Source organism: Orycteropus afer, unplaced genomic scaffold, assembly GCF_000298275.1.
Source record: "Orycteropus afer afer isolate SDZICR_OR568_19922 unplaced genomic scaffold, OryAfe1.0 scaffold00007, whole genome shotgun sequence".
NCBI classification, from domain to species: domain Eukaryota; kingdom Metazoa; phylum Chordata; class Mammalia; order Tubulidentata; family Orycteropodidae; genus Orycteropus; species Orycteropus afer.
The window spans coordinates 17,503,063-17,527,109 of NW_006921594.1; the positions used below are offsets into that span (position 1 = coordinate 17,503,063).

At 38.3% G+C, this 24,047-nt stretch overlaps 2 protein-coding genes across 2 annotated transcripts in view; one reads left to right on the plus strand and one right to left on the minus strand.

Annotated features, from left to right (window-relative positions):
- Window positions 1-19,870, plus strand: part of DNAJC2 (DnaJ heat shock protein family (Hsp40) member C2) — a 33,918-nt gene extending 14,048 nt beyond the window's left edge. The window contains exons 5-16 of the mRNA XM_007944599.2: window positions 883-1,024; window positions 3,059-3,139; window positions 7,658-7,723; window positions 8,229-8,442; window positions 8,825-8,974; window positions 10,808-10,896; window positions 10,967-11,036; window positions 14,198-14,382; window positions 16,453-16,553; window positions 16,685-16,792; window positions 19,303-19,457; window positions 19,796-19,870. Of these exons, the coding sequence (XP_007942790.1) occupies window positions 883-1,024; window positions 3,059-3,139; window positions 7,658-7,723; window positions 8,229-8,442; window positions 8,825-8,974; window positions 10,808-10,896; window positions 10,967-11,036; window positions 14,198-14,382; window positions 16,453-16,553; window positions 16,685-16,792; window positions 19,303-19,457; window positions 19,796-19,870 (1,436 nt within the window). The remainder of the gene's footprint in view (window positions 1-882; window positions 1,025-3,058; window positions 3,140-7,657; window positions 7,724-8,228; window positions 8,443-8,824; window positions 8,975-10,807; window positions 10,897-10,966; window positions 11,037-14,197; window positions 14,383-16,452; window positions 16,554-16,684; window positions 16,793-19,302; window positions 19,458-19,795) is intronic.
- A 366-nt stretch (window positions 19,871-20,236) lies between these two features.
- Window positions 20,237-24,047, minus strand: part of PMPCB (peptidase, mitochondrial processing subunit beta) — a 33,829-nt gene continuing 30,018 nt past the window's right edge. The window contains exons 8-13 of the mRNA XM_007944616.2: window positions 23,419-23,562; window positions 21,961-22,121; window positions 20,819-20,904; window positions 20,648-20,736; window positions 20,393-20,468; window positions 20,237-20,301 (exon numbers count right to left, since the gene is read on the minus strand). Of these exons, the coding sequence (XP_007942807.1) occupies window positions 20,237-20,301; window positions 20,393-20,468; window positions 20,648-20,736; window positions 20,819-20,904; window positions 21,961-22,121; window positions 23,419-23,562 (621 nt within the window). The remainder of the gene's footprint in view (window positions 20,302-20,392; window positions 20,469-20,647; window positions 20,737-20,818; window positions 20,905-21,960; window positions 22,122-23,418; window positions 23,563-24,047) is intronic.

The following is a 24,047-nucleotide window of genomic DNA, read 5'->3' on the forward strand; positions in this document are numbered from 1 at the left end:
TCCTGGAAGAAGTGCAACTGGAATGCTCTTTGGAAGTGAGAATGGCCAGACTTCATCTCACGTACTTTAGTCATGTTGTCTGAAGGAACCATTCCCTGGAGAAGGATATCATCCTTGGTAAAGTGGAGGGTCAACGAAGAAGGGGAAGGCCCTCAACGAGATGGACAGACCCAGTGATTACAACGATGGGCTCAGGTATAGCAAGGACCATGAGGCTGGCACGAGACCAGGCAGTGTTTTGTTCTGTTGTGCATAGGGTTGCTATGAGTCAGAAACAACTCGATGGCACCTAACAACAACAACAACAACATATTTAATGATGAGAGTACTAATACACATTTGAGGTGCTTTGTGGGCCTAAACTGTTTCATAGGTGTTTTGTACATTTAAATCAAGAAGTTGATTATATCATAATACATAATCCATAGTCAATATTGCCTTTTAAACAAATTAATGTAGGTAAATGGTTACTTAAATATCATGTTTTGATGCCCGTTTTTTAAAAAATAGTATGCACACCTTTTAAAAATTGGCCTACTTTTACACAGTGCTCTGAAGCCTGGAATCCTTTGATCCTTTACAGCCTTGGGATCTGATAGTTAATTTTCTAGCCCTTCCTTTTCCCCCAGAGTGACTGATTTTCTTGAAGGGTGAGTCCTTAACTAGTTTGTCATTTGTGTACCAGGAGTACTTTTCTTAGTTGTTAAATTTGATTATAGCTGGTAGAGCTAGAGCTGTCATAATCTAAACCTTCCCCACCCCACACACACAGTTTTTAAGTATGGAAATTAATAACTTTTTTTAAAGGGAAAATATGTTTTCTCATAGGAAAAAAAAAAGTTCTGAGTCATGGTGATGTGACTTTGTAAATTTTTTCCTCAGCTTATGAAATGTTGTCTGATCCAGTGAAGAGACGAGCATTTAACAGTGTAGATCCTACTTTTGATAATTCAGTTCCTTCCAAAAGTGAAGCAAAAGACAATTTCTTCGAAGTATTTTCCCCCGTGTTTGAAAGGAATTCCAGGTGGGTTAAGGTATTGCCTTTGGGCCGTATTGGCTCTGTTGGCTGGCTTTTTATACTCCTCCAGGTTTTGCCTTTTCCCTCGTATAATAGTTATGTTTTCATTAGAAAATTTCCCCAGTCTCTTCCTCCTCCTCCTCCTCCTCCTCTTTCTGTGCAGTATTGAGCCCTCCTGGCGAGTTGACTGTTCTCATTTATTTTGTTCTCTAAACAAAGAAGTTTGGCCTTTCCATAGTGAAATTCCTTTAGAACTCATAGGATGTTTTCCTTTGTTTTCAATTTCCTTTGGAGGAAAGATCACTGGCAGATTTTCTATACTGTGATAGTGATACTGAAGTGACCTTCCCAGTGCTTCCCCTTTATTAATGAGTATACTGCTTTATTTGACCCACTTTTAATTAAGAAAAGCTTTTATTCTATTCCTTGAGCGTCTGATTATTCTATGGCTTTTTTGATGAAGGATGATTTCTAGATAAGACTACCAAACCAAACCAAACTCACTACCATCAAGTTGATTCCAACTCATAGTGACCCTCATTGGGTTTCCAGTGCTGTAAATCTTTACAGAAGCAGACTGCCTCATCTTCTGCAGAGCAGTTGGTGGATTTGAACCACTGAGCTTTTTGGTTAGCAGCCAAAGGTCTTAACCACTACACCACCAGAGTTCCTTAGATAGAACTAAAGCATATGTAATTTCTTTCATTAAAGTGCATTTTTAAAATAGTGTGTATCAGTATTTATCTTCATTTTTGGTGCCATGTGCACTGGAAGATTTTTTTTAAGAGCACATCTTAGCTGCATATTAGAATCACCTGGAGAGCTTAAACAACTCCTGATGCTTGGGTCCCAGTCCCAGAGGTTTTTTTTAATTAATATAATTCATTACATTTTTTGTTATTGAGAATATACACCAATTCAATAGTTCCTTCATGTACAACGCAGTGACATCGATTACATTCTTCAAGTTGTGCAACCGTTGTCCCTCCTTTTTGGAGTTGTTCCTCCCCCGATAACATAAAATGACTGCTCTCTAAATTTCCTGCCTAATCTTTTGAGTTACTGTTGTCCATTTGATCCCACAGAGATAGATTTTAGAGGAGCACAGTGCCCAAGGCAGACATTCTTTCCTAGTTAAGCTAAACTGATACTTGGTTTTAAGAAGACTTCAGGGGATATTTTTGGTTTAAGGTTTAAAGATTATCTTGAGGCAGTAGTTTCAGGGCTTCATCCAGCCTCCATGCCTCCAGAAAACCTAGATTCCATGAGAATTTGAAATTCCATTCTGCATTTCCTCCTTTTGATCAGGAAAGCATAGGATTTTTTTTAAAAAAATACTTCCATATGATTCTAATGTATAGCAAAATTTGAGAACCACTTAGATTAGAAGAAGCTTGATGCAACCCAATATTCCCTCCATCCTTTCTCCTCATGTTTGTTTCATGACAGTATTGAAGGTGGTAAAAATGTATTATACTGTTTTGTGGAATCATTTCATAGGGAGGAAAACATGGGTCAATAGCAGCCTTAGGATCATTTTCAGAGGTGACGGTTCAAATGCTGAGCCTAGAACTCTGGCTCATGGTGGGGAGATGGTGGTGATGAGGGTAAGGAGGGAGCATCTGTTCCCTTTTCTGAGTATTAACTTATTTTAAAAGGCTCAGCCTACAATTTGCATCTGTGTTGCATATTTAGGGGCCAGCAGTAAGTGAGCTTGGGGAATGAAGCTAACTCCCACTTCTCCTACCCAGCTTGGCAACTGCTACAACTCTGTATTTTATAAAATGGAAGGTAACCTCATGGTCAGGGCTGTTGCACCTAGCCCACCTTTGTCTTCTCTTTTACTTCACCACATTGTCAGGGCACCACTGCTGACCTCCGAGTTCCATATTTTAGTCTTACAGGTTGTGCACAGAGAAGACTTTTCAGCATGATTAGTGAAAACCATTTATTTGTTCATTTGTTTTAATGAATTAGACTGTGTCTTGATCTTTTCCACGAAATTTTTGAATCAGATTTTTCTTTATTTTAATATTTTAGGTGGTCAAATAAAAAAGCAGTTCCTAAACTTGGTGATATGAATTCATCATTTGAAGATGTAGATGCATTTTACTCCTTCTGGTAGGTGAATACACTGTTCTGTGGTGCTGTTTTGCTTTTTGTTTTAAGGATAAAATTTAATAAGCCCTTAATACTCTGCCATCGAATCATTTACAACTCATGGCAACCCCATGTGTGTCAGAATAGAATTGTGCTCCATAGCGTTTTCTTTGGGTAATTTTTCAGAAGTAAAACACCAGACATTTCTTCTAAGGCATCTCTGGGTGGATTCGAACCTCCAGCTTCTCAATAAGCTACTAGGTGGGTTAATCATTTACTCACCCAGGAACTCGTTGATTCAATGAGTACTAGGTTAATTGAGGGGTGGGTGAGTCATAAAACCTTTACTGAGCAAAGTCACTGTTCAAAAATTAAAGATTTTTACATAATGCTGTGTATCTCTTAAGGAGCTCTGGTAGTGTAGTAGATAAGGCACTAAATTTCTAACTGGAAGGTTAGCGGTTCAAACCCACCAGCCTCTCCATGGAAGGAAGATGGGGTGATCTACTTTCCTAAAGATTTATAGCCTTGGAAATGCAATGGGGTCGCTATGAGTCAGAAACAACTTGATGGCAGAGTTTGGTTTTTGGTTTGGTATATCTCTTACACAGTATTTAAGCTTTATGATTCTTCTAAGTCTGTTTTCTATTAACTAGATTTCTAGATTTTAAACACACTATAATAGTAAAAAATATTATGGATAACGTTGCAAAGAATGGAGATTCCAGAACACTTCATTATGCTCATGAGGAACTTGTACATAGACCAAGAGGCTGTCATTCAAACAGAACAAGGGGATACTGCATGGTTTAAAATGAGGAAAGGTGTGCATCAAGGTTGTGTCCTTTCACCATATTTACTCAGTCTGTATGCTGAGCAGATAATCCAAGAAACTGGACTATATGAACAAGAATGTGGCATTAGAATTGAAGAAAGACTCATTAATAACCTGCGATGTACAGATGATGCAACCTTGCTTGCTGGAAGTGACGAAGACTTGAACCACTTACTGATGAAGATCAGAGACTGCAGACCAGTATGTATTACATCCCGACATAAAGAAAACAAAAGTCCTTACAACTGGACCAATAAGCAATGATAAATGGAGAAAAGGGAGAAAAGATTGAAGTTGTCAATGATTTCATATTATTTGGATCCACAGTCAGCTCCTGTGGAAGCAGCAGTCAAGAAATCAGACAAACAATCACAGAAGGACAAATACTATATTAGTCCGTTAATGTAAAACTTAAGGAACAGTTTATCTATGGAAGGAAGTGTTCTTTGTTGGTTACCAAGGCTGGGAGGGGAAGGGAGGAAACACTGTTAGGTAGAGACAAGTATTGATTTGGGTGAAGAGAAGTGCAGTTACCAAATGTGAGTGATCAACATGGTGGCACTGAGGAAGAGGAAGACAGAGAAAGGTACATGGGAGGTACAGACAGCAAAGATGAACCATTTTACACATACAGCACTACGTTGTCAGTGAGGACAAACACGGGTATATAGGTGGATAGATGGGTAGACAGGCTGAACTATTAGGTATGTCTATGCAGCAGGGAGTGTACCCAAGACCATGTATAGCGTTGGCAGACAGTGGTTCTACAAGTGTATTTGTATGTTCTGTAAGAATTCCCAGATGTGTAATAGAGCTGACAAGGAACAAAGTTGTAATCACTTCTTGGTCACAGCTAGCTACCCAGAGGGAGCGAGTAGTTGAACCTGTGGGTTCGGGACCATAGTCGCAGGGGACATCAAGCTCAATTGAATAACATACTACACAAAACATTGTTCCACCTCCTCATTTGGTGAGTAGCAACTAGGATCTTAAAAGCTTGCAAGTAGACATCTAGATGCAGTGATGGATCTCTCCTCGTCCAGAGCAAAGAAGAATGAAGAAATCCAAAGATTCATGGAAACAATTAGTCCTCGCGATTGATACACCATGCAGTCCTCAGCCTATACAACTAAGAGACCAGAAGAACTAGATGGTGCCCAGCTTCCACTGTCAGCCACTTGGAGGGGGATCTATGTAGGAGATCCTGGATAGAAAGGGAGAACAATGTGGAACAAAACTCAAAATCATTTGGGAGAATAAAGTGGGGGGACCAGGTTTGCTGGTCTCATAGAGCCTGTTGGAACCACTGAGACTATGGTCCCTGGCTGCCCTTCAGGTCTGGAATTGAACCACACCTGTGGCTTTCAGCCAGACAAAAGACAGGCATATGAGCTGAACATTTACATTAGGTAGATACACTCCTTGGAGAGATCAATCATGGGAGAATAAAAGAGCTGTGTATGCATAGGGAGACAGCTCTGGAGGCAGGAGTGTCAGGGAGGGAAGGACATAGGGAAGACGTAACTATGGGGAGGAAGTGGGAGGGGAGTTGTTGCATTGTGGTAAATTGTGGTCAATGTCATGAGACAACGTGTGTGTGAACTGCTGTATGGAAAGTGAATTTGCTCTGTAAACTTTTCACCCAAATCACAATTAAAAAAAAAAAAAAAAAATCATGGATCAAAAAAAAAAGAAATCAGACAAAAGTATTGCAGTAGGCAAAGATGTCACTTTGAGGACTAAGGTGTGCCTGACCTAAGCCATGGTCTTTTTAATAGCCTCATGCATGTGAAAGCTGGACAATGAATATGGAAGACCACAGAAGAATTGATGCCTGTGAATTGTGGTGTTGGCAAAGAATACTGAAGATACACCATGGACTGCCAGAAGAATGAACAGATCTGTCCTGGAAGAAGACAGCTGGAATGCTCTTTAGGAGCAAGAATGGCCAGATTTCGTCTCACCTACTTTGGTCATATTCTCAGAATGGACTGGTCCCAGGAGAAGGATATCATGCTTGGTAAAGTAGTGGGTCAGCGAAAAAGGGAAAGACCTTTCTGGTAGTTGCGGTTATGTGTCAACTAGGCTGGCCTGTTTGAGTGGGCATCTGGATATAGTTATTCCCCATTATGAGACTGGTAATTAACTCCTTGGTGGAATCTATTGTGAATAGCTGTGTAGCTGCCTTAAGGAAGTGGTTTGCTTCCAATATATAAAAAGATGCTTTGAGAAAGGTTTCTGAGCTATTTGGCACATCTGGATTCTGCATTTGGCGGAGTCTTTATCTCACTGGCCTGCCATGTTGTCTGCCAAACTTGAGACTATTTCTGGACTTGAACTAGGGGCCTGCCGTGTTGCTTGATATCTTGGGACTGTGCCATTTTACTTTTCAATCTTGGGTTTGTCAGCCTCAGCAGCCAGCAGCTGCTTAAATTAAGATAGGCCTCCAGTTCCATTGGGCTGGGAGTAAGAAGCAGAGCTGAAGCCCAAGGTCAGGGGGCCTTCACCCAGCCTCTAGAGCTGGCACTTTGGACTTAGACTTCTAGCTTCCTAAACTGTAAGAGTGTAAACCCCTGTTTGTTAAAACCACCTACTTACGGTATTTTCTATTAGAGCAGCACTATTGAACCAAAACAACCCTCAGCAAAATGCAGTGACACACTGCCTGTGACAGTGAGCTCAATCATAGCAAATATTGTGAGGATGGTGCAGGACTGGGCAGTGTTTTGTTCTTTTGTGCATAGGGTTACATGAGTCAGAGCCAACTAGGTGGCACCTAACAGCATAACAGTAAAAAGTGGAAATTGGGGAGTTACTTGAATTCAATGACAATTGAAACATTTTCATTAGTTCTCTTCCTATTAAAAGTAATTGTGTGCATGAGGAAGGAGACAATGCTATTTGTTTCTATAACAAATCCATTAATATATAAAATATATAATAACTAATCATTAGTGGCCACTTTGTAGTATATGTAGTATATTTTCTCATGAAGTATCTAGTACATATAAAAATATACAATAACTGTGGAACAAAAATGGTAAAAAGCAAGTTATATCAGTTGTAGTTGCTCTTACCTGCAGAGGATACAAACCAGAGGCAAAACAACCATTGTTAAGAGTTATCTTAATCCTTGAGTGGTGCAAAGGGTTAACCCAGTTGGCTGCTAGCCAGAAGGTGGGAGATTGGAGTCCACCAAGAAGTACCTTGGAAGAGGGGCCTGCACGATCCAGACCAGATAAGTTAGCCAGTGAATACCTTGTGGAGCGTAGCTCTATTCTGACATACATAGAGGTCACCTGGAGTCAGAGTCCACTCAGTGGTAACTAGTTACTGGTTTAGAGTTCCCTTAAAACTTGACAGACTAGTGAAAGTAAAGGCAGAGAAAACTTGTCAACAAGTGCTGGCAAGAGAGAAACCTAAGAAAGGAGACATAGGAGGGAGGTATCATTATGATTTGAAAGTGATGAGTATATTTTAAATTTTCATTCCAAATACAGTTCACTTTTAAAATGTTAAAAAAAAAAAAAGAAGAAGAAGCATAGTGTTAGCTCTATACCAAAAAAGATGGGGGCGGGGAGAATCCATTAAAACAAACTTATCCACTTGCTATGACTATTTCTTAAAATTAATGCATCCAACTTAATTTAAAAGGGCATCTTTTTTCTCTTGATTTGGCTTCATTTTATTTCTGTTTGTATTAGGTATAACTTTGACTCTTGGAGAGAATTTTCTTATTTAGATGAAGAAGAAAAAGAAAAAGCAGAATGGTATGTATCCAAGTAACAGTAAAGAAAGATGTCTTATAATTTTTTTGGTTCTTTGGTACTATGTGTAATGAAGCAAAAACAGGCTACATGTATTTTCCTTTATGCATCCTTTTTGTCCATCCTTTCTAAATGAGCTCTCTGATACTCATGAAATCCCTTCTCACAAGTTAAGGTAGATGGGATCAAATCAGAGGTTGGTTAGGATATGCTTAAGAAATGGTCAAGGAGTGTAACTGTCAATAAAGATCATTCAGCAAATTCTTCTGGTTGCTTAAGTTAGATTTTGTTATAGTTTTCCCTGTGTGTGTAAGGAAATCTCTTGGCAGAAATGTAAAAATATTACTGAAAATTAATACAAAGTAGAAATACATTTTGACTAATGCTTGTAGGGACATAGCATCTTAACCTTCTAAGACATTATTTACAATACACATTTATGAAATATTATATCTTCCAGTCATAACATCTATAAACAGTTTATTTCCAATATTTTAAAATTTTATAGTCGTGATGAAAGAAGATGGATTGAAAAACAGAATAGAGCAACAAGGGCACAGAGGAAAAAAGAAGAAATGAACAGAATAAGGACCTTGGTAGATAATGCATATAGCTGTGATCCAAGAATAAAAAAATTCAAGGAAGAGGAAAAGGCCAAGAAAGAAGCCGAGAAGAAAGCAAAAGCAGAAGCAAAACGGAAGGAGCAAGAAGCCAAAGAAAAGGTGAGCTGACATTTGAGAAAAAGACAGACTAGAAATGTTTGTGAACTCTTTAGCCTCCAGACTTGTTAGAAAGCTATAACCTGGGAACGGAGAATTGGCTGCTACAGGGAATAAATCGTGACGAGTGGTACAATTGGTAGACTATTCTTTCTGAACATGTTTGTGTTGAGTGAAAATATGATGTTTACGTAAGATCCTTTAAATCTATGCTTATTTATAATACATCTTTTATATTATATTTTCTAAAAATGTAGAACTTTCCCAGGTCAGCCTTCAGTCTACAATAAGTTGAAATATGTCACCTTTTTTTTTCCATAAGATTATAGAACATTTAGAAATTCTAGTTTTCTTACTAACATCATTTTATTCCTCATTGTTAAAGCAAAGACAAGCTGAGTTAGAAGCTGCTCGATTAGCTAAAGAGAAAGAAGAGGAGGAAGTTAGACAACAAGCATTGTTGGCAAAGAAGGAGAAAGATATCCAGAAAAAAGCCATTAAGAGGGAAAGACAAAAACTTCGAAATTCATGCAAGGTATGTCAGACTGTGATTGAACAAAAACTAGGCAACCAGTAAATCAGGATGCTGATTAAACGTTGAAATACTCTTTCTTATGCTGTACAAATATAATTAAACAGTTGTGCATATTTTATCTCAAAATCTAAATTTGTTTACAAGTTATTTTTAAATTTAATGTGTGCATTTCTCAGTGTCCAACTCTAATGTTTTATTTATTTTTTAGCCATTAGGCCATTACCAAACTTAATTTCTTTAATACCCTAATGCCCCATCCTTATTCAGATTTCCCCAATTATCTCTGTATTGTCTTTTTATAATTGCTTTATTCAGATTAGGATACAGATAAGGTCAGTACACTTAAGGCTTAAGTTCTTATGTCTCTTAGACCCCTTTATTCTGTAATACGCCCCCTATCTTCACCACCTTGCTACTGATTTTTTAGAGAAACCACTTCATTTGTTCTGTAACTTGTCCCACAATTTGGTTTTGGCTGATTGCTTCATATGGTATAAAATTAATTTTTATCTTTATTAAAAAATTCTCTCAGAAGTTAAACTTCGGGTGCTTTCAAAGACCTAAAAGCCCTTTGTAGACTGCTACATCTTTCTCCTGCAAAGACAATAATGGGTTTGAACCACTGACCTTTTGGTTAGCAGCCAAGTGCTTTAACCCCTATGCTAGCATGGTTCCTATTCTTCCTAAAGAGTTTAAGCTGGATTTTGAGTTGTTTGGTCAAGGTGATAAGAAATCAGGAGTTTTTGTTTTGTTTTGTTTTGACCATAATCCAGGTAAAAGGATTGCCACCTGAACTATTGTGGGAATGGGAAGAAGTAGATTAAATTAAAAGATATTTAGAAGGGAGATAGGCTGCTGCCTATTGAGGGTTGATTATATGTTGATAGAGGAGGAGTGAGGGTATACACCCTGGTTTCCTGCATGGAATATTGGATGGGTAATGGCATTTTTTAATGAAACAAAACAAAGGAAGAAAAGGCTTGGGAAGAATGATGAGTTCTATTTTGGGTGTGTTGAGCCTCTTATGACACTCAGAGGGAGGTACTCAATAGGTGATTGAGTTCAAGTCTGGAGTTCAAGAGTGGGGTCTCATAGTCACCCAAATCCTGATGGTACTAGGACTGTAAGAGTGGATGAGATGACCAAAAGGACAATACACAGGGGAAGGGGAGCCTGCGGAGTGACACAGCACACTGTAGAAGGAAACTCAGTAGTTCTCTTAGAAGCCTAGGGAAGTATCGCAATAAAAGGAGTATTAGAACCTTAGTGGGTGCCAGATTACATAGATTAAGGGAGCAAGAAGAATGCGAGACGGTCAAGTGTCAGCAGCAGCTGAAAGAAGCCCTTTAAATGCTTCTTGTACCCACAGGAACATTATGGTGTTCCATTCAGAGCATAATCAGAATTTTTGCTAATACTGCCTTTTCTTTCACATACTATATTATCTCTCTTTTATTTCACATTTAAGATTTTCACTAGACTATATAGTTTAGCAAATAATGATAGAATAAGCAGCTTAACAAAGAGATTTTAGTTTGAATGGTTGTACAGAATTTCTTGATCCTAGTGGATCTCTGAAGAAACATTCTGACTTACAACATCCAAAGGTCCACCATACTGTCTACTTTTTATTAGTAGTTTATTCACCCGTTCCCTTGGTAGTGCCTTTAATTGCTAGCTGGTCATGGGGTATGGTTATGGTTAACATGGTCAGAAGGCCCTTGTGCAGGTTCACCTAAGGAGTTTCTTTGAAAAGTTCGTGCTTTGTGATTGTTCATGGATGTATTCCTGTTGGTGGATATGAGATGAAAATGTTTGTGTTTGTACTTCTAGACATGGAATCACTTTTCTGACAATGAGGCAGAGCGGGTTAAAATGATGGAAGAAGTAGAAAAACTTTGTGATCGGCTTGAACTAACAAGGTATACCTAAGAACTGCTTATTAAGTCATCTCTTGTGCTTAGGATAAAGTTTCATCCCTTCTTTCTTCAGCTTACAGTGCTTGAATGAAACACTCACATCATCCACAAAAGAAGTCGGAAAAGCTGCTCTGGAAAAACAGGTAAAGAAGAACACTTCTACCTGTATTTAACCTTTAATTCTGTTAATTATTATTTTTTAATGCATTTTATTGAAATATAATTTATATACAGTGAAATACACAAAACTAAAATGACATGGGTCAATGCTTTTTTTTTTTTTTTTTTTTTCTTCCTGTTAATTATTTTTGCCTCCCTCTTTCCCTACCTCATGTATAAGCTACTAAGGGCAAAGAGCTTCCATGACGTGTCCTCTCACTATGTTTTGCTTATAGTAAGTGCTGTTGTTGAATTAAATTGGATTTAGTGTATGTGGTTGATAACATGTATTCTTGATTTGTGATATCTAGCATATTAATCATAGCGTTTGCAAAACTATTAGAAAAATAGTTGGTTTGATTATTCTTTGAGCATTTTCATAGGATAATAACATTTGGAACCAGAAGAGATCTTTGTTCTTTCTAGTCGACACTTTTATTTTACTAATGAGGAAACAGGTCCAGAAAGTCCATTCAGTTCAATAAGTATTATTAGTACCTTCTTTCCATCTAGCTTTGTGCCCCTGCACTTTTGGAGAAATGCCTAATGCTATTGCTTTCACAAAGGAGTTCAGGAACAGTTAACAGCTGAAGAGAAAAGTTTTAAGGACCAACAGGTGGAGAGCCCACAGTAAATGCTATTGATTAGAGAGGGAAGTGCCAACCCTAATCTCAGTGGTAAGGGAAGGCTCAGTGAAGGGTTTGGAATAGCTTTGGGGGAGGGACAGTGTTGAATTGAAGGAAATAGAAAGGCATTCCAGGTCAGGGAAGTAGCATAAACTATAAAATGTAGGAGTTGAAAATTTTGGGGGAATAGATGGGATAAGAGGTTGTTTAGAAAAAGTGGAGTTAGATTAAAAAGTGTTTTGAATACCACGATGACTGATTTCTATTACTGCAGACCTTTGAGTAGCAGAACATTCAACATTGTAGTATTAATCTGACATTCATATGCAGGATGCATTAGATAATCCGAAGTGTGACTGGTTCTAAGAATCTCACTATAAGGTCTTAGACTGTGAAAGTGGCAATCTTTGAAAGTTGGAGTTACTGGGACTTGGTCATTGATGGACTGTAAGAATTGAAGACCAAACAGAATTGTTTGACCTTCAGCCATTTCAGGAGGTAGCATATGATCAAGAACTGATGGTGTTAAATAAGAAGTCCCAGCTGCACTGAAGAGATTGGTGAAAAACAAGACTTCAGGAATTGACAGAATACCAATTTTGATGTTTCAACAAATGGATGCAGCACTAGAAGTGCTCACCTGTCTATGCCAAGAAATCTGGAAGACAGCTACCTGGCCAACCAATGGAAGAGATCCATATTCATGCCCATTCCAAAGAAAGGTGATCCAACAGAATGCAGAAATTATCAAACAATATCATTAATATCACACACAAGTAAAATTTTGCTGAAGATAATTCAAAAACGGTTGCAGTAGTACACTGACAGGGAACTGCCGGAAATTCAAGCCAGATTCAGAAGAGGATGTGGAAGGAATATCACTGTTGATATCAGTTGGCTCTTGGCCAAAAACATCTTACCACCTGAAAACACCATCTCACCTGTGTTTTATTGACTGCTATGCAAAGACATTTGACTATGTGGATCATAACAAATTATGGATAACATTGCAAAGAATGGGAATTCCAGAACACTTAATTGTGCTCATGGGGAACTTTTATGTAGACCAAGAGACTGTTGTTTAAACAGAACAAGGAGATGGATACTGTATGGATTAAAATCAGGAAAAGTGTGCATCAGGATGGTATCCTTTCAGCATATTTAATCAGTCTCTGTGCTGAGCAAATAATCCAGAAAGCTGGACTGTATGAAGAACTTGGAGGAAAACTCATAAACAACCTACAATATACAGATGACACAGTGTTGTTTGCTGAAAATAAGGAGGACTTGAAGCACTTACTGATGGAAGATCAAAAACTACCTGGATTATACCTCAGCATGAAACAAAACTCCTCAAATTGGGACCAGTAACATCATGATAAATGGAAAAAACATTGAAGTTGTCAAGGATTTTATTTCACTTGGATCCACAATCAACGCCCATAGAAGCTGCAGTCAAGAAGTCAAGTGGTGTGTTAACACTGGGCAAATCTGCTGCAAAAGATCTCTTTAAACTATTAAGCAAAGACGCCTGACCCACGCCATGTTATTTTCAGCTGCCTCATGCATGTGAAAGCTGAACAGTGAATATGAAGACCAAAAAGAATTGATATCTTTGAATTATTGTGTTGGCAAAGAATATTGAATATCCCATGGACTGCCAGAAGAATGCACAAATCTGTCTTGGAAGAAGTACAGTCAGAATGCTCCTCAAGCAAGGATGGCAAAGACTTCATCTCACATACTTTGAACATGTTACCAGGAGGGTGACCAGGTCCTGGAGAAGGACATCATGCTTGGTAAAGTGGAGGGTCAGTGAAAAAGATAAAGACCCTCAATGAGACCGACTGACACAGTGGCTGTTGCAGTGGGTGCAGACACACAGTGATTGTGAGGATGGTGCAGGAGCGGGCAGTGTTTGATTCTGTCGACTTGGGGTCATCAGGAGTTGGAACTGACTCAGCAGCACCTAACAACAAGAAGGACTGAAGGGAAGAAATGAGTCTAAGGTGACACCCAAGTAGCAAGCTGCTGAGAGCGCAAACAAGGCCTGATTTTCTTTTTTTAATAGAAGTAATCTGTGTATGTTTGATGGCAGCCTCGAAGAGACCATGTAAATGTTAGAGCTTTAAGATGAAACAGAGGCCACTCTGCTATGCCTTTACCTTTCTTTGGAGAATAAATGAGATTATCAAGTGTGGGTGTGAGCTTAGAGGTTTGAAATGGCCTCATGAGTAAGTAATGCAGTGACTGCAGACTTGCAAAGTAGCGTCAAGGAAAATTGAAGTTGCACAACATGAGGGCAGGGCAGGCCAGGGGTGATCCTTGATTCCACAAACACTTCTGCAGCCTGGAAGTCAAAGTGAAAAGCTTACGCTGGTTTTGGGGTTGGTTTGGGATGAGTCTGGAGGTCAGAGTGAGGCTAACCCTGAAGGTAAAGGACCAGAGCCCTAGCCAGAAAAGGAACATGGAGTAGCAAGATGCTTTAAGTCCCTAACTTGCCTATGGTATTTGTGCAGATAGAAGAAATAAATGAGCAAATTAGAAAAGAGAAAGAGGAAGCTGAGGCTCGTATGCGACAAGCATCTAAGAATGCTGAGAAGTCAACCGGTGGAGGTGGAAATGGAAGTAAAAATTGGTCAGAAGATGATCTTCAGTTACTAATTAAAGCTGTGAACCTCTTCCCTGCTGGAACAAATTCAAGGTAACATACTGGTATTAACTAAACTTACTGGAGCCTGGAGATAATGTAGGCAAGCATCCACATAACAGCATTGGTTATAATAGAAACTTCCAGGATAGGCTTGAGCTTAAACAGACGACCTGCCACTAAATTCTGTGCCACAGTGAAAGTTAGAAAAGCAAGGTCCATTTTGAAACTGCTGGTCTTATCCATTACACACACACATACCTAGAACAAGATGCTCCATCAGTTTCTTGGAAATGAATACCATGAGACATAAACCTTGATTGCCGTGTTGGTTTATTCCCTCATGGCTTGTGCTAGGGACTAGGTTTTGTGTTCTGTAGTTTCTTTATAACAGCGGAGGTTACCTCATCCTCCATTGTTGCTTCCCAACTCAAATTGGAGCTTTCTTCAAAGCTAGAGTCCCTCAGGTTTGAGTTTGGAACTCAAAGAAACCTTAGAAATTGTTGAATGGAAAATGACTTTGCTTTGTAAACTTTTACCCAAATCACAATAAAAAGCTTTTTAAAAAAAAAAAAAAAGAAGAAAGAAACCTTAGAGATCCCTGAAACTACCAAATGTGAGTGATCAACACGGTGGCCTTGAGGAAGAGGAAGACAGAGGTACATAGGAGGTACAGACAACAAAGGGGAAGCCTTTTGCACATACAGTACTGTGTTGTCAGTGATGGCAAACATTGATCTACAGGTGGACAGATGGGTGGACAGGCTGAACATTAGGTATGTCTATGCAAGGGGGAGTGTGCCCTTGACCATGTAAAGGGCTGGCAGACAATGTTTCTACAAGTGTATTTGTATGTTCTTTAAGAATTCCCAGTATATAGTAGAGCTGACAAGGGACAAGGTTGTAGTCACTTCTTGGCCACAGCCAGCTTCCCAGAGGAAGCAAGTAGTTGGACCTGTGGGCTTGGGACCATAGTCACAGGGGATACCGGGCTCAGTTGGCATAACATACTACACAAAAACATTGTTCCACATCCCATTGTGCCGAGTAGTGACTGGGATCTTAAAAGCTTGTAAGTGGACATCTAGATGCAACATAGGTCTCTCCTCATCCAGAGCAAAGAAGAATGAAAAAAAAACAAAAACACATGTAAACAATTAGTCCAAGCATCTGGTACACCATGCGATCCTCAGCCTATATGACTGTGAGACCAAAAGAACTAGATGGTGCCCAGGCGCCACTGTCAACTACTCAGGGGGATTTATGTAGGAGATCCTACATGGAGTTGGAGAACGACGTGGAACAAAACTCAAAATCATAAAAAAAAAAAGGGACCAGGTTTGCTGGTCTGACAGAGCCTTGTGGAAGCACTGAGACTATAGTCCCTGGCTGCCCTTCAGGTCTGGAATTGAACCCACTCCTGTGGCTTCCAGCCAAATGAAAGACAGACATATGAGGTGAACATTTACATTAGGTAGATACACTCCTTGGAGAAATCAGTCATGGGAGAATAGAAGGGCTGTATATGCACAGGGAAACAGGTGTGGGGGCAGGAGTGCATGGAGGGAAGGACACAGGGAAAAGGTAACTATGGGGAGGAAGTAGAAGAGAGCTGTTGCATTGTGGGAAATTGTAGTCAATCATGAGACAAAGTGTATGTGAGCTGCTGTATGGAAAGTGAATTTGGTCTGTGAACTTTCACCCAAATCACAATAAAAATTAGGGGGTGGGGAGAAGAAACCTGAGAGCCCACTTCCTTCAATCTGTAGACTGGGAACTAAGGCTGTTTTCAGAATGATTACTGCACCTACTTTTCTCAAGTCATAGGTAGTATTTCTTAAAATGGAAATGTACACAATTGTGTGGTTTTGATTTTATTACACAGTCTATAAGGTTTTGGAAACAAAATTATATACAGTTGATATAAACCTGAAAAGCAAAACCTATATTCCAGGCAATAGTAATTTAGAATAATATCATAATTGCAGCACCAATTTGGAGCTAATCCTACAGCTAATACAGCTAGCTAACCCTTCTGCTGTGAAAATGTAAGGGTCGTTCTGATTTTTTTTTTTTTTTCCCTTTTCCCTTAATGCTCATTAACTACTGTATTGGCTGCTGTAGATGGGAAGTTATTGCCAATTACATGAATATACACTCTTCTTCTGGAGTCAAGAGAACTGCCAAGGATGTTATTGGCAAAGCAAAGAGTCTCCAAAAACTTGGTGAGTTATAGTTTTGAGAAATCATTTTCTTTGTTATCTTCAATACATATTTTTTAAAATAATCTGCAATTTAATGAAAGACTAAATGAGATTATCTGTAATATATTAAAATGTGTGTTTTCATTTGTCAGACCCTCATCAAAAAGATGACATAAACAAAAAGGCTTTTGATAAATTTAAAAAAGAACATGGAGTCGTACCTCAAGCAGACAATGCAACACCTTCAGAACGGTTTGAAGGTAATTAAATTTTTTCTTTTTTTTTTTTTTAAGTAAAAAGTGCTAGCTGTGTATCCAGGCTACTTCAAGATATCCAAGGCCTAGGGTTTTGGGTCAGAATGATGGAAAATAAAATGTTGAGCAGACTGGATGATGTTCTTTAAGAATTCCCAGCATTCAAGCATTTTCAACTAGCTGTAGATTGACTCAGGTAGCACCATTAATAGACTATTGTAGTTCTTTCTTTTCAGATGCTAGTAAGAAAAGGGCCGTGCCTTTTTGGGTTTCCTGGATTTTACAAATCAGTGTTAAAAGATATTGGGCAATTGGAGAAATACGAGGAAACAAATATGGCAAAATGTTCACATTTGTGGAATCTGGGTAGTGTACAGGAATTCTTTATGTCCTATTCTAAGTCTGAAATTATTCCCCAAAAAAGGTAAAAACTTAGGTGCTGACATTATCCTGTGGTTCTAGCTAATTGGATTGCAGCAGCAGTTTTTAAACTTAAGTCCTGACCCATACGTAAGTTGTGAAGTCCATATAGGGGTCGTGAATAAAACACACTAGAGTGTGTTGTTAGCTACCATCGGGTCTGTTCCAAGTCAGACAGATACGTGTTACTTAGGAAGGTTTTGCCTTTCTGTTCGTATGTGTGTGTGTTTGGGGCTGAGACGTATTTTTCTTACTGTGAGTTGCTGACAAAAATGTTTTTGGAAAAAAGTTCTCTTTCACACATCCAAGAGGCATCTTCACGCATCTGTGAGCCACTGGTCCTTTCTCCTTAGTGTCATCTTGGATGTGCTTCGGAATGCTAATCACAGCTCCTAGGACATGTCTGGATTACTAACAGCCTTGACTCTATGTGACAACCTGTGCTGACATCCCACTTTACCTGGATTTTTAGTCTGGTTTATTATTCCAAAATTCCCATTTGAAAATATAAGATACTTAATGTTCTATGGGGGAAAAAATAATTGCCTGCGACTTGTTTGTCTGAGCTAGGCTCTTTATTTTGGCTTTTTAAATAAAAAGTAGAAGATTCAGAATTCGTGGAGGGCAGTTCTAAAGGGTTTTATTCTACTTCTTTACGCCTTCCAATAAATACAAAGCCCTCAGACATTAGCCCCCTATTTTAAGGCCTTTATTTTTGTTATAAAAATAAATGAAACACGTTTGCCCACTCAGTGTTTTTCATGTGAACAACTTAGTGGTATCAGTTTCACTGATTGTGTTCTAAGCACTCTCTTGTGGCACTTGTTTCCATGCTGGAGACACAGTGATGGTGGTGCCTGCAGCCATTCTTCCTGCGGAGGGGTGAGCCCTGTGCAGGCAGTGATGGCATGCAGTCAGGACTCCTTCACCTCTTAAGGGTTTAATGAATGGTGGCTGCTTGTAAGAATTATGTAAACATGTTCTAGTGTGGTATTATAAAATAACTGAAGAACCATTTTCTACATGTCATTTCCATCTTTTTTCCGAGAAAGGAATCAGATCTGTGGTGTTGAGGATGCAGCAGACCCATAATAGGAAATTCAGCTAAGGGCTTCTTGGCATTTAAAAACTGGTTTTTGAGCATCTACTCTGGATGTAGATCCTATGCCTCGTTTTGAATAGGTTGGGGTTTTTTTTTCAGCCTGTCACTCTGTTTTTAATTTGTTAATAACTTTGGTTTCTAGGCTTAACTAGATCTCCCAGGATACAATAATCAGACTACTGGTGCTGTAGGTGCTACTGCAATTTCACTGCATGGTCTGAAAAAAACTATCTGCCAGTAATCCATTGACAGAATCGTCAAATCAACATGTAATGTTCTCGTTTTTCCTGAAGAATGGGCTGTGTCTGTTTATATCCTTAGAAAAGAAAAGAAATGTATTTGTTTCTGATACATGAATGAGATGCTTAGTAGTTAAACAGAGGTACTTAATATGGGCTCCATGAGATTTCAGTGGATGGGGTGAAAAGATCACCAGATTTTCATCTCTGTGACTCTCAGCTTGTCTCTATAGCACTGAAACCTTGGGCACTTGACTTTGACAGGCATATTTCCTCCGGTGTAAATGGGAAAGGTTTCCAGGATCTCATCCAGCTAAAAGTTTCATAGCTGTGAGATACCGCTTTACCCTATCCTTTGAGGAACTAGATTTACTAGAAATCTTAAATCACTTGTGTGATTGTTTTTGAACCCAACAGTCAAACCACACTCTAAATTTAAATTTGATTTTTTTTAAAGGGTCTGGTGAATAAAATGTCAAGTTGTAAGAGACCAACAATGTAAAGCAGATTTATACTGTGTTAAAAAAAAATCTTGAGTTACTTACTTTTCCAAGATGTGAGCTATCATAAAGTTTTCTCTCTCACACATACATTATGTGTGTCTCATCTCTAAAAGTCAGTTCAATATTCCAGATTTGAATGGGCACTTAGCAGGAAAATTGTCCACTAAAAGACACATGTGGGAAGGTGTTTCAGAACAATTTCCTATTCAATCAGGATGAGATCTTTCAAATAAAAAAAAAATTTTCAAGCAGGTCCATGCACAGATTTCACCCCTTGGACAACAGAAGAACAGAAGCTTTTGGAGCAAGCTTTGAAAACGTATCCAGTAAATACACCTGAAAGATGGGAGAAAATAGCAGAAGCAGTGCCTGGCAGGACAAAGAAAGACTGCATGAAACGATACAAGGTGGCCTATTTTTCAAGTTGATAGATCCCATTCTCACTTAAATGTTGTAGCTGGCCTTTTGATTACTTCCCTTGGGTAATTTGGTAACAATATCTAATACATTTTTGTGTTTATGTCATATGTAGCCATGGGACCAATATTTCTATAGGGAAATGACCAACCTTAGAAACTTTCCCAAACAGCAGTCTTCCTAGTTCTTGTAGTTAGTGACATCAGCCCTTTAGGTATTACCATTATTTCTAGAACCATTCAGTCTGAATTATTTACTTATTTGTGCTGAATGTCTGTCTGGATTCTGACAACTTCTTAGTTTCAATAACGCCTTTCTTCCTCCCTAGGAACTCGTGGAGATGGTAAAAGCAAAGAAAGCTGCTCAAGAGCAAGTGCTGAATGCAAGCAGAGCCAAGAAATGACGCCGTGACAATCTTTGGTTGTGTGTGCATTTTTATAATAAAACTGAAAATATTGTACAAATTTTCATTCTTAAAATTATACTTGTGATTATTTGAAAGTGCTGCCTCTGACTTAATTTCTTCTTTTTTTTTTTAACTGTGGTTTGGGCAACACAAGTTCTGAGTGTAAAGATCAACCATTACACAAAACCATGTTTAGGAAAATAGTTGTTCTGTCCTTTGAAAGCTTGACGTACTATTTCATTCAAATTTCCAAATACAACATTCATGTTTATTGTTTCCTCTAAGAATCCTACAGCTTAAACCTTGCAAGTCTCTGTTACTTTTATAGATATTTATATCAACAATGTTTTGAGTAAGAGCACTTTAATCACGAAGCCAGCACATGTTACTGCGAATCCTGTTAAAATCTGGTAGTTGTTCAATGGGACCTAAGGGTTAAAAAGAAGACAATTAAAAGTAAGAATTAAAAGAAAAGTATTTGGCCAATGTTCTGCACAGAGGAAAAGGAACCAGGCTTACCAACAGCAGCAACAGCTGGGCTCTTATCATAAATATACTTGGTGCATGCTTCTCGAACAACCTCAGCATCTACAGCCTGAAATGGGGAAGATACTACTAGCATTCAGAGCTTTATATATATAAAGCAAATCCCATACCTGGAACATTTAAACATTTAAAAACTAGAGTTTCAGATACATATTTTTAGCCTTTATAAACAAGGATTCTTGTGACAAGGATCTTTTACACAAAAACCAAGAGTTTAAGACTACTTACGTCAATTCTTGCTTCAAGCTCAGGGATGGGAATTCTTCTATTATAGCATAACATTTGCCTACCAATATCTTCACAAATTGGAGTTGAACCTGTTTAAAGAAAAGGAAAAGGTTAAGTAACTGAAATATAGATCAACCACATGAAACGAGAACTTAACGTCTTTATTCTTACCATCCAGTTGCAACAACATGTTTGTTTTCAGAAGATTTTTGGCTCTTGCAACTTCACTTTCAGTGACACTTGTACAGAGTCGCATCCTAAAGAAATATTTGAAAAAACTACATACTAACCACAGTATACAAGACATGATGACTTTTAAAGGTTACCATCTTTGTAAGAAGTTGAAGTGACTAAAGATCCCAATAGCTAGTAGTGTTAATTTATCAAAAATTATATATAAATTTGTCTAACTGATGATTTGCAGGCAGTGTTTGAATACAATATAAAAATAAGCTCAACCACATTTTTATAAATTCTATGATCATTTTGAGATTAAACAAATCCCCATGTGTTAGGGTCTGATACTGCTGGAGGATGGAGCCAGTAGGTCAGTGGTTTTGCAAAAGAATCCAGCTGAGTCTAACTTAAACCTAGTAACTAAATTAATAATTATACCCTAGTTAAATTTCGGGAGAGAGAGTAAAGGAATAAGACCCAATTAAGAGTTTTCTGAGAAGCTTTAAACCTTTCTGCCTCTATCTACTAAATCAAGATAGGAGTTTTGATTAAAACAGTTTTCTATTAGCAATGGCAGTGTCAGATTTACATTCAGAACACTGCCTTTCCACACCATACTACCTTTAGAGAGATTTTACAAATGACTTCTAGTTAGCGTTTAAACATTTTTAAGCTTTGAGATCTTCTGAGTAATTGCTTCTGGAAGGTGAAGAATTTTCTATAGTGTAAACCAGTTTCACAAGGTGAGGCCTGTAAGAAATCTGAAATTACAGACCCTTGCTAAAACAAGGGGACCCCCACCTTCCTAAATCATCTGTCTGCAGAGCACTTAAGGATTTCCTAGAACTTGATAAGGGTTTGGGAAAGAAGAGAAATAAACAGTAAAAGGAAATAATTCCCAGTCAGTCCTACCAACCGTTCCACACATGCAGATACGATGGCAGGAGCCTCACACTTCCTCTCCATTATTAGACCATCAAGTTTTGTTTTCAACAAAACATTACCTTAGAAAACATGGCAAACACTTAATATTGTTCAGTTCTCATAATCAAACGCTAAAACAAAATCACCATCAACAACGTAAAGAAGCCTAAAAGATGAATTCCCAGAGATTTAACTCAAAGGAATTTTCTCACCATTCCTTTTGAACAATATGTAGCATGTCTGCAATTGTGGCTGGTTCACAAACCATATAGAGTCCCCATAATCCTGTATCTGTGTAGGAAGTGTTGAAAGACTGGAAACTATGGCAGAGGTTTCCATGACACGTGAGCTGGGCCAGCTTGCTAGATAAGTTCTGTAAAGGGAAAAAAAAAGATAAACTACGAATTCGGGTTGCATGTGTCCAAAATACCAGAAAGAAAAATGACACGTGGCAAACAGTGAATGCCCAAAGAAGCCAAGTTCTCAGTTTATCCAGCAACATCTTAATAATTAAAGTTAAAATTCAATGTGTCATGCTTATCTCACCAGCCCACTGCATCTCTGGAAGAATACATAATGGAAAAATCAATGCATTCTTAATGTAGGTGCTGCTCCCACTTCTAAAATGATGCATTGCTTTTCAACTCAATGTTTAGGAGTCTTGACTGCGTACACTTATGAATTCAAAATTACATTGTACGTGAAGCCAAGGATGTTTGTATGAAATGTGTTTTGGGTGAATTGTTGAGTAAAACATATGCTTTTTATTTTGAAATAATTTCAGAAGAGTTACAAAAATAGTTCAAAGGATCCCCATATACCCTTTATCCAAATTTTCTAACACTTATTTTATATTTGCTTTATTTTCTTTACACACACTTTTCAAATGTGATATTAAAGACAGATATGATGCTCCTTCACCCCTAAATACTTCAGTGTATGTTCCTGTTGTTGTTATGTACTGTGGAATCGGACCCAACTCATAGCGACCCCTCCTTGGGTTTCCAAGGTGGTACAGAAGTAGACTGCCCAGCCTTCTTTCCGAGGAGTGGCTGGTGGGTTTGAACCCCCAGCCTTCTGGTTAGCAGTCAAGTGCCTTAGGCACTAGGCTACCAGAGTTCCTACTTCAGTGCATACTCCCTGAAAAACAAAATTTTCTTACCTTACCTCAGTATGATTATTAAAATCAAGATGTTAATATTGATAGTACTATTAACTAATTGGGAGCTCTGGTGGCATAGTGCTTAAGGCATTTGACTGCTAACCAGAAGGCTGGCAGTTCAAGCCCACCAGCCACTCCTCAGAAGGATGACTGGGCAATCTACTTCCATAAAAATACTGCCTCGGAAACCCAAGGAGGGGTTGCTGAGTCAGAATCGACTTGATGTTAGTGAGTTTTATTTATTTATTTATTTATTTTATTATTAACTAATCTATCTGTTCTTAACTCAAATTTTGTTAGTTATCCTGGTAACAAACTTCATAGCAAAAGAAAAGAAAAAAATTTTTCTGATCCAGTTTCAGTTTACATTTTGAAAATCAAAATTCATATAGTACAGGCTCCATTTTGTCATGGAAAAAAAAAGTAGATTCTTAACAAAGAACTTATATTTGGAAAAACATAGTATTCTTCCATTCATTAAAGGAAACTACTTTTTAAAATCACTTGCCATTCCTCCTCCAAAAGAGCGGTCCCAGTTGCCAATCAGTGTGTTCGCAACCATGAGAGAGATTGTGTCTGGATGTGCCCAACCAACAGCTTCAACAGCTATTGCAAGGTGTGCCAGAGGCATCTTGTCATCTCTCACACGAATCTAGTTAAAGAATAACAAACTAGTTAAGATAACATACAACATGGTAAACAAGGGAGAAACTAATCAGTTACATTAATTGCAGTTAAAATGCTCACCATGACTTTTTTTTTAACTGAAGCCTGTGTTATATTTTATAGTCTAATCCAGAAGAACCTCATGAGTTACAGGGAAAAAAGGCTTTCACCAAAAGACCGCCAGTTTAAATACTATGTATATAGCCACCAGACAAGTTTCCTGGTCAAAAATAGTTAAATTATCTCACTGGCAGAAATCAATCTTCTATGTTTGTCAATCTGAAATTTTCTGACTATCTAAACCAACACTGGCATTACAGGTTGATCTTCGTACTGCTGATGCTATGGTTCTATGCAGCTGCCAACATCAGCCCTCTTTCCAGATACTACTTTGAGCAACGCCTAATGTGACAAGCCATCTAAGCCCTTACTGTGGCTTAAAGCTATAGCTGACAAAGAGCAGATTCCCTG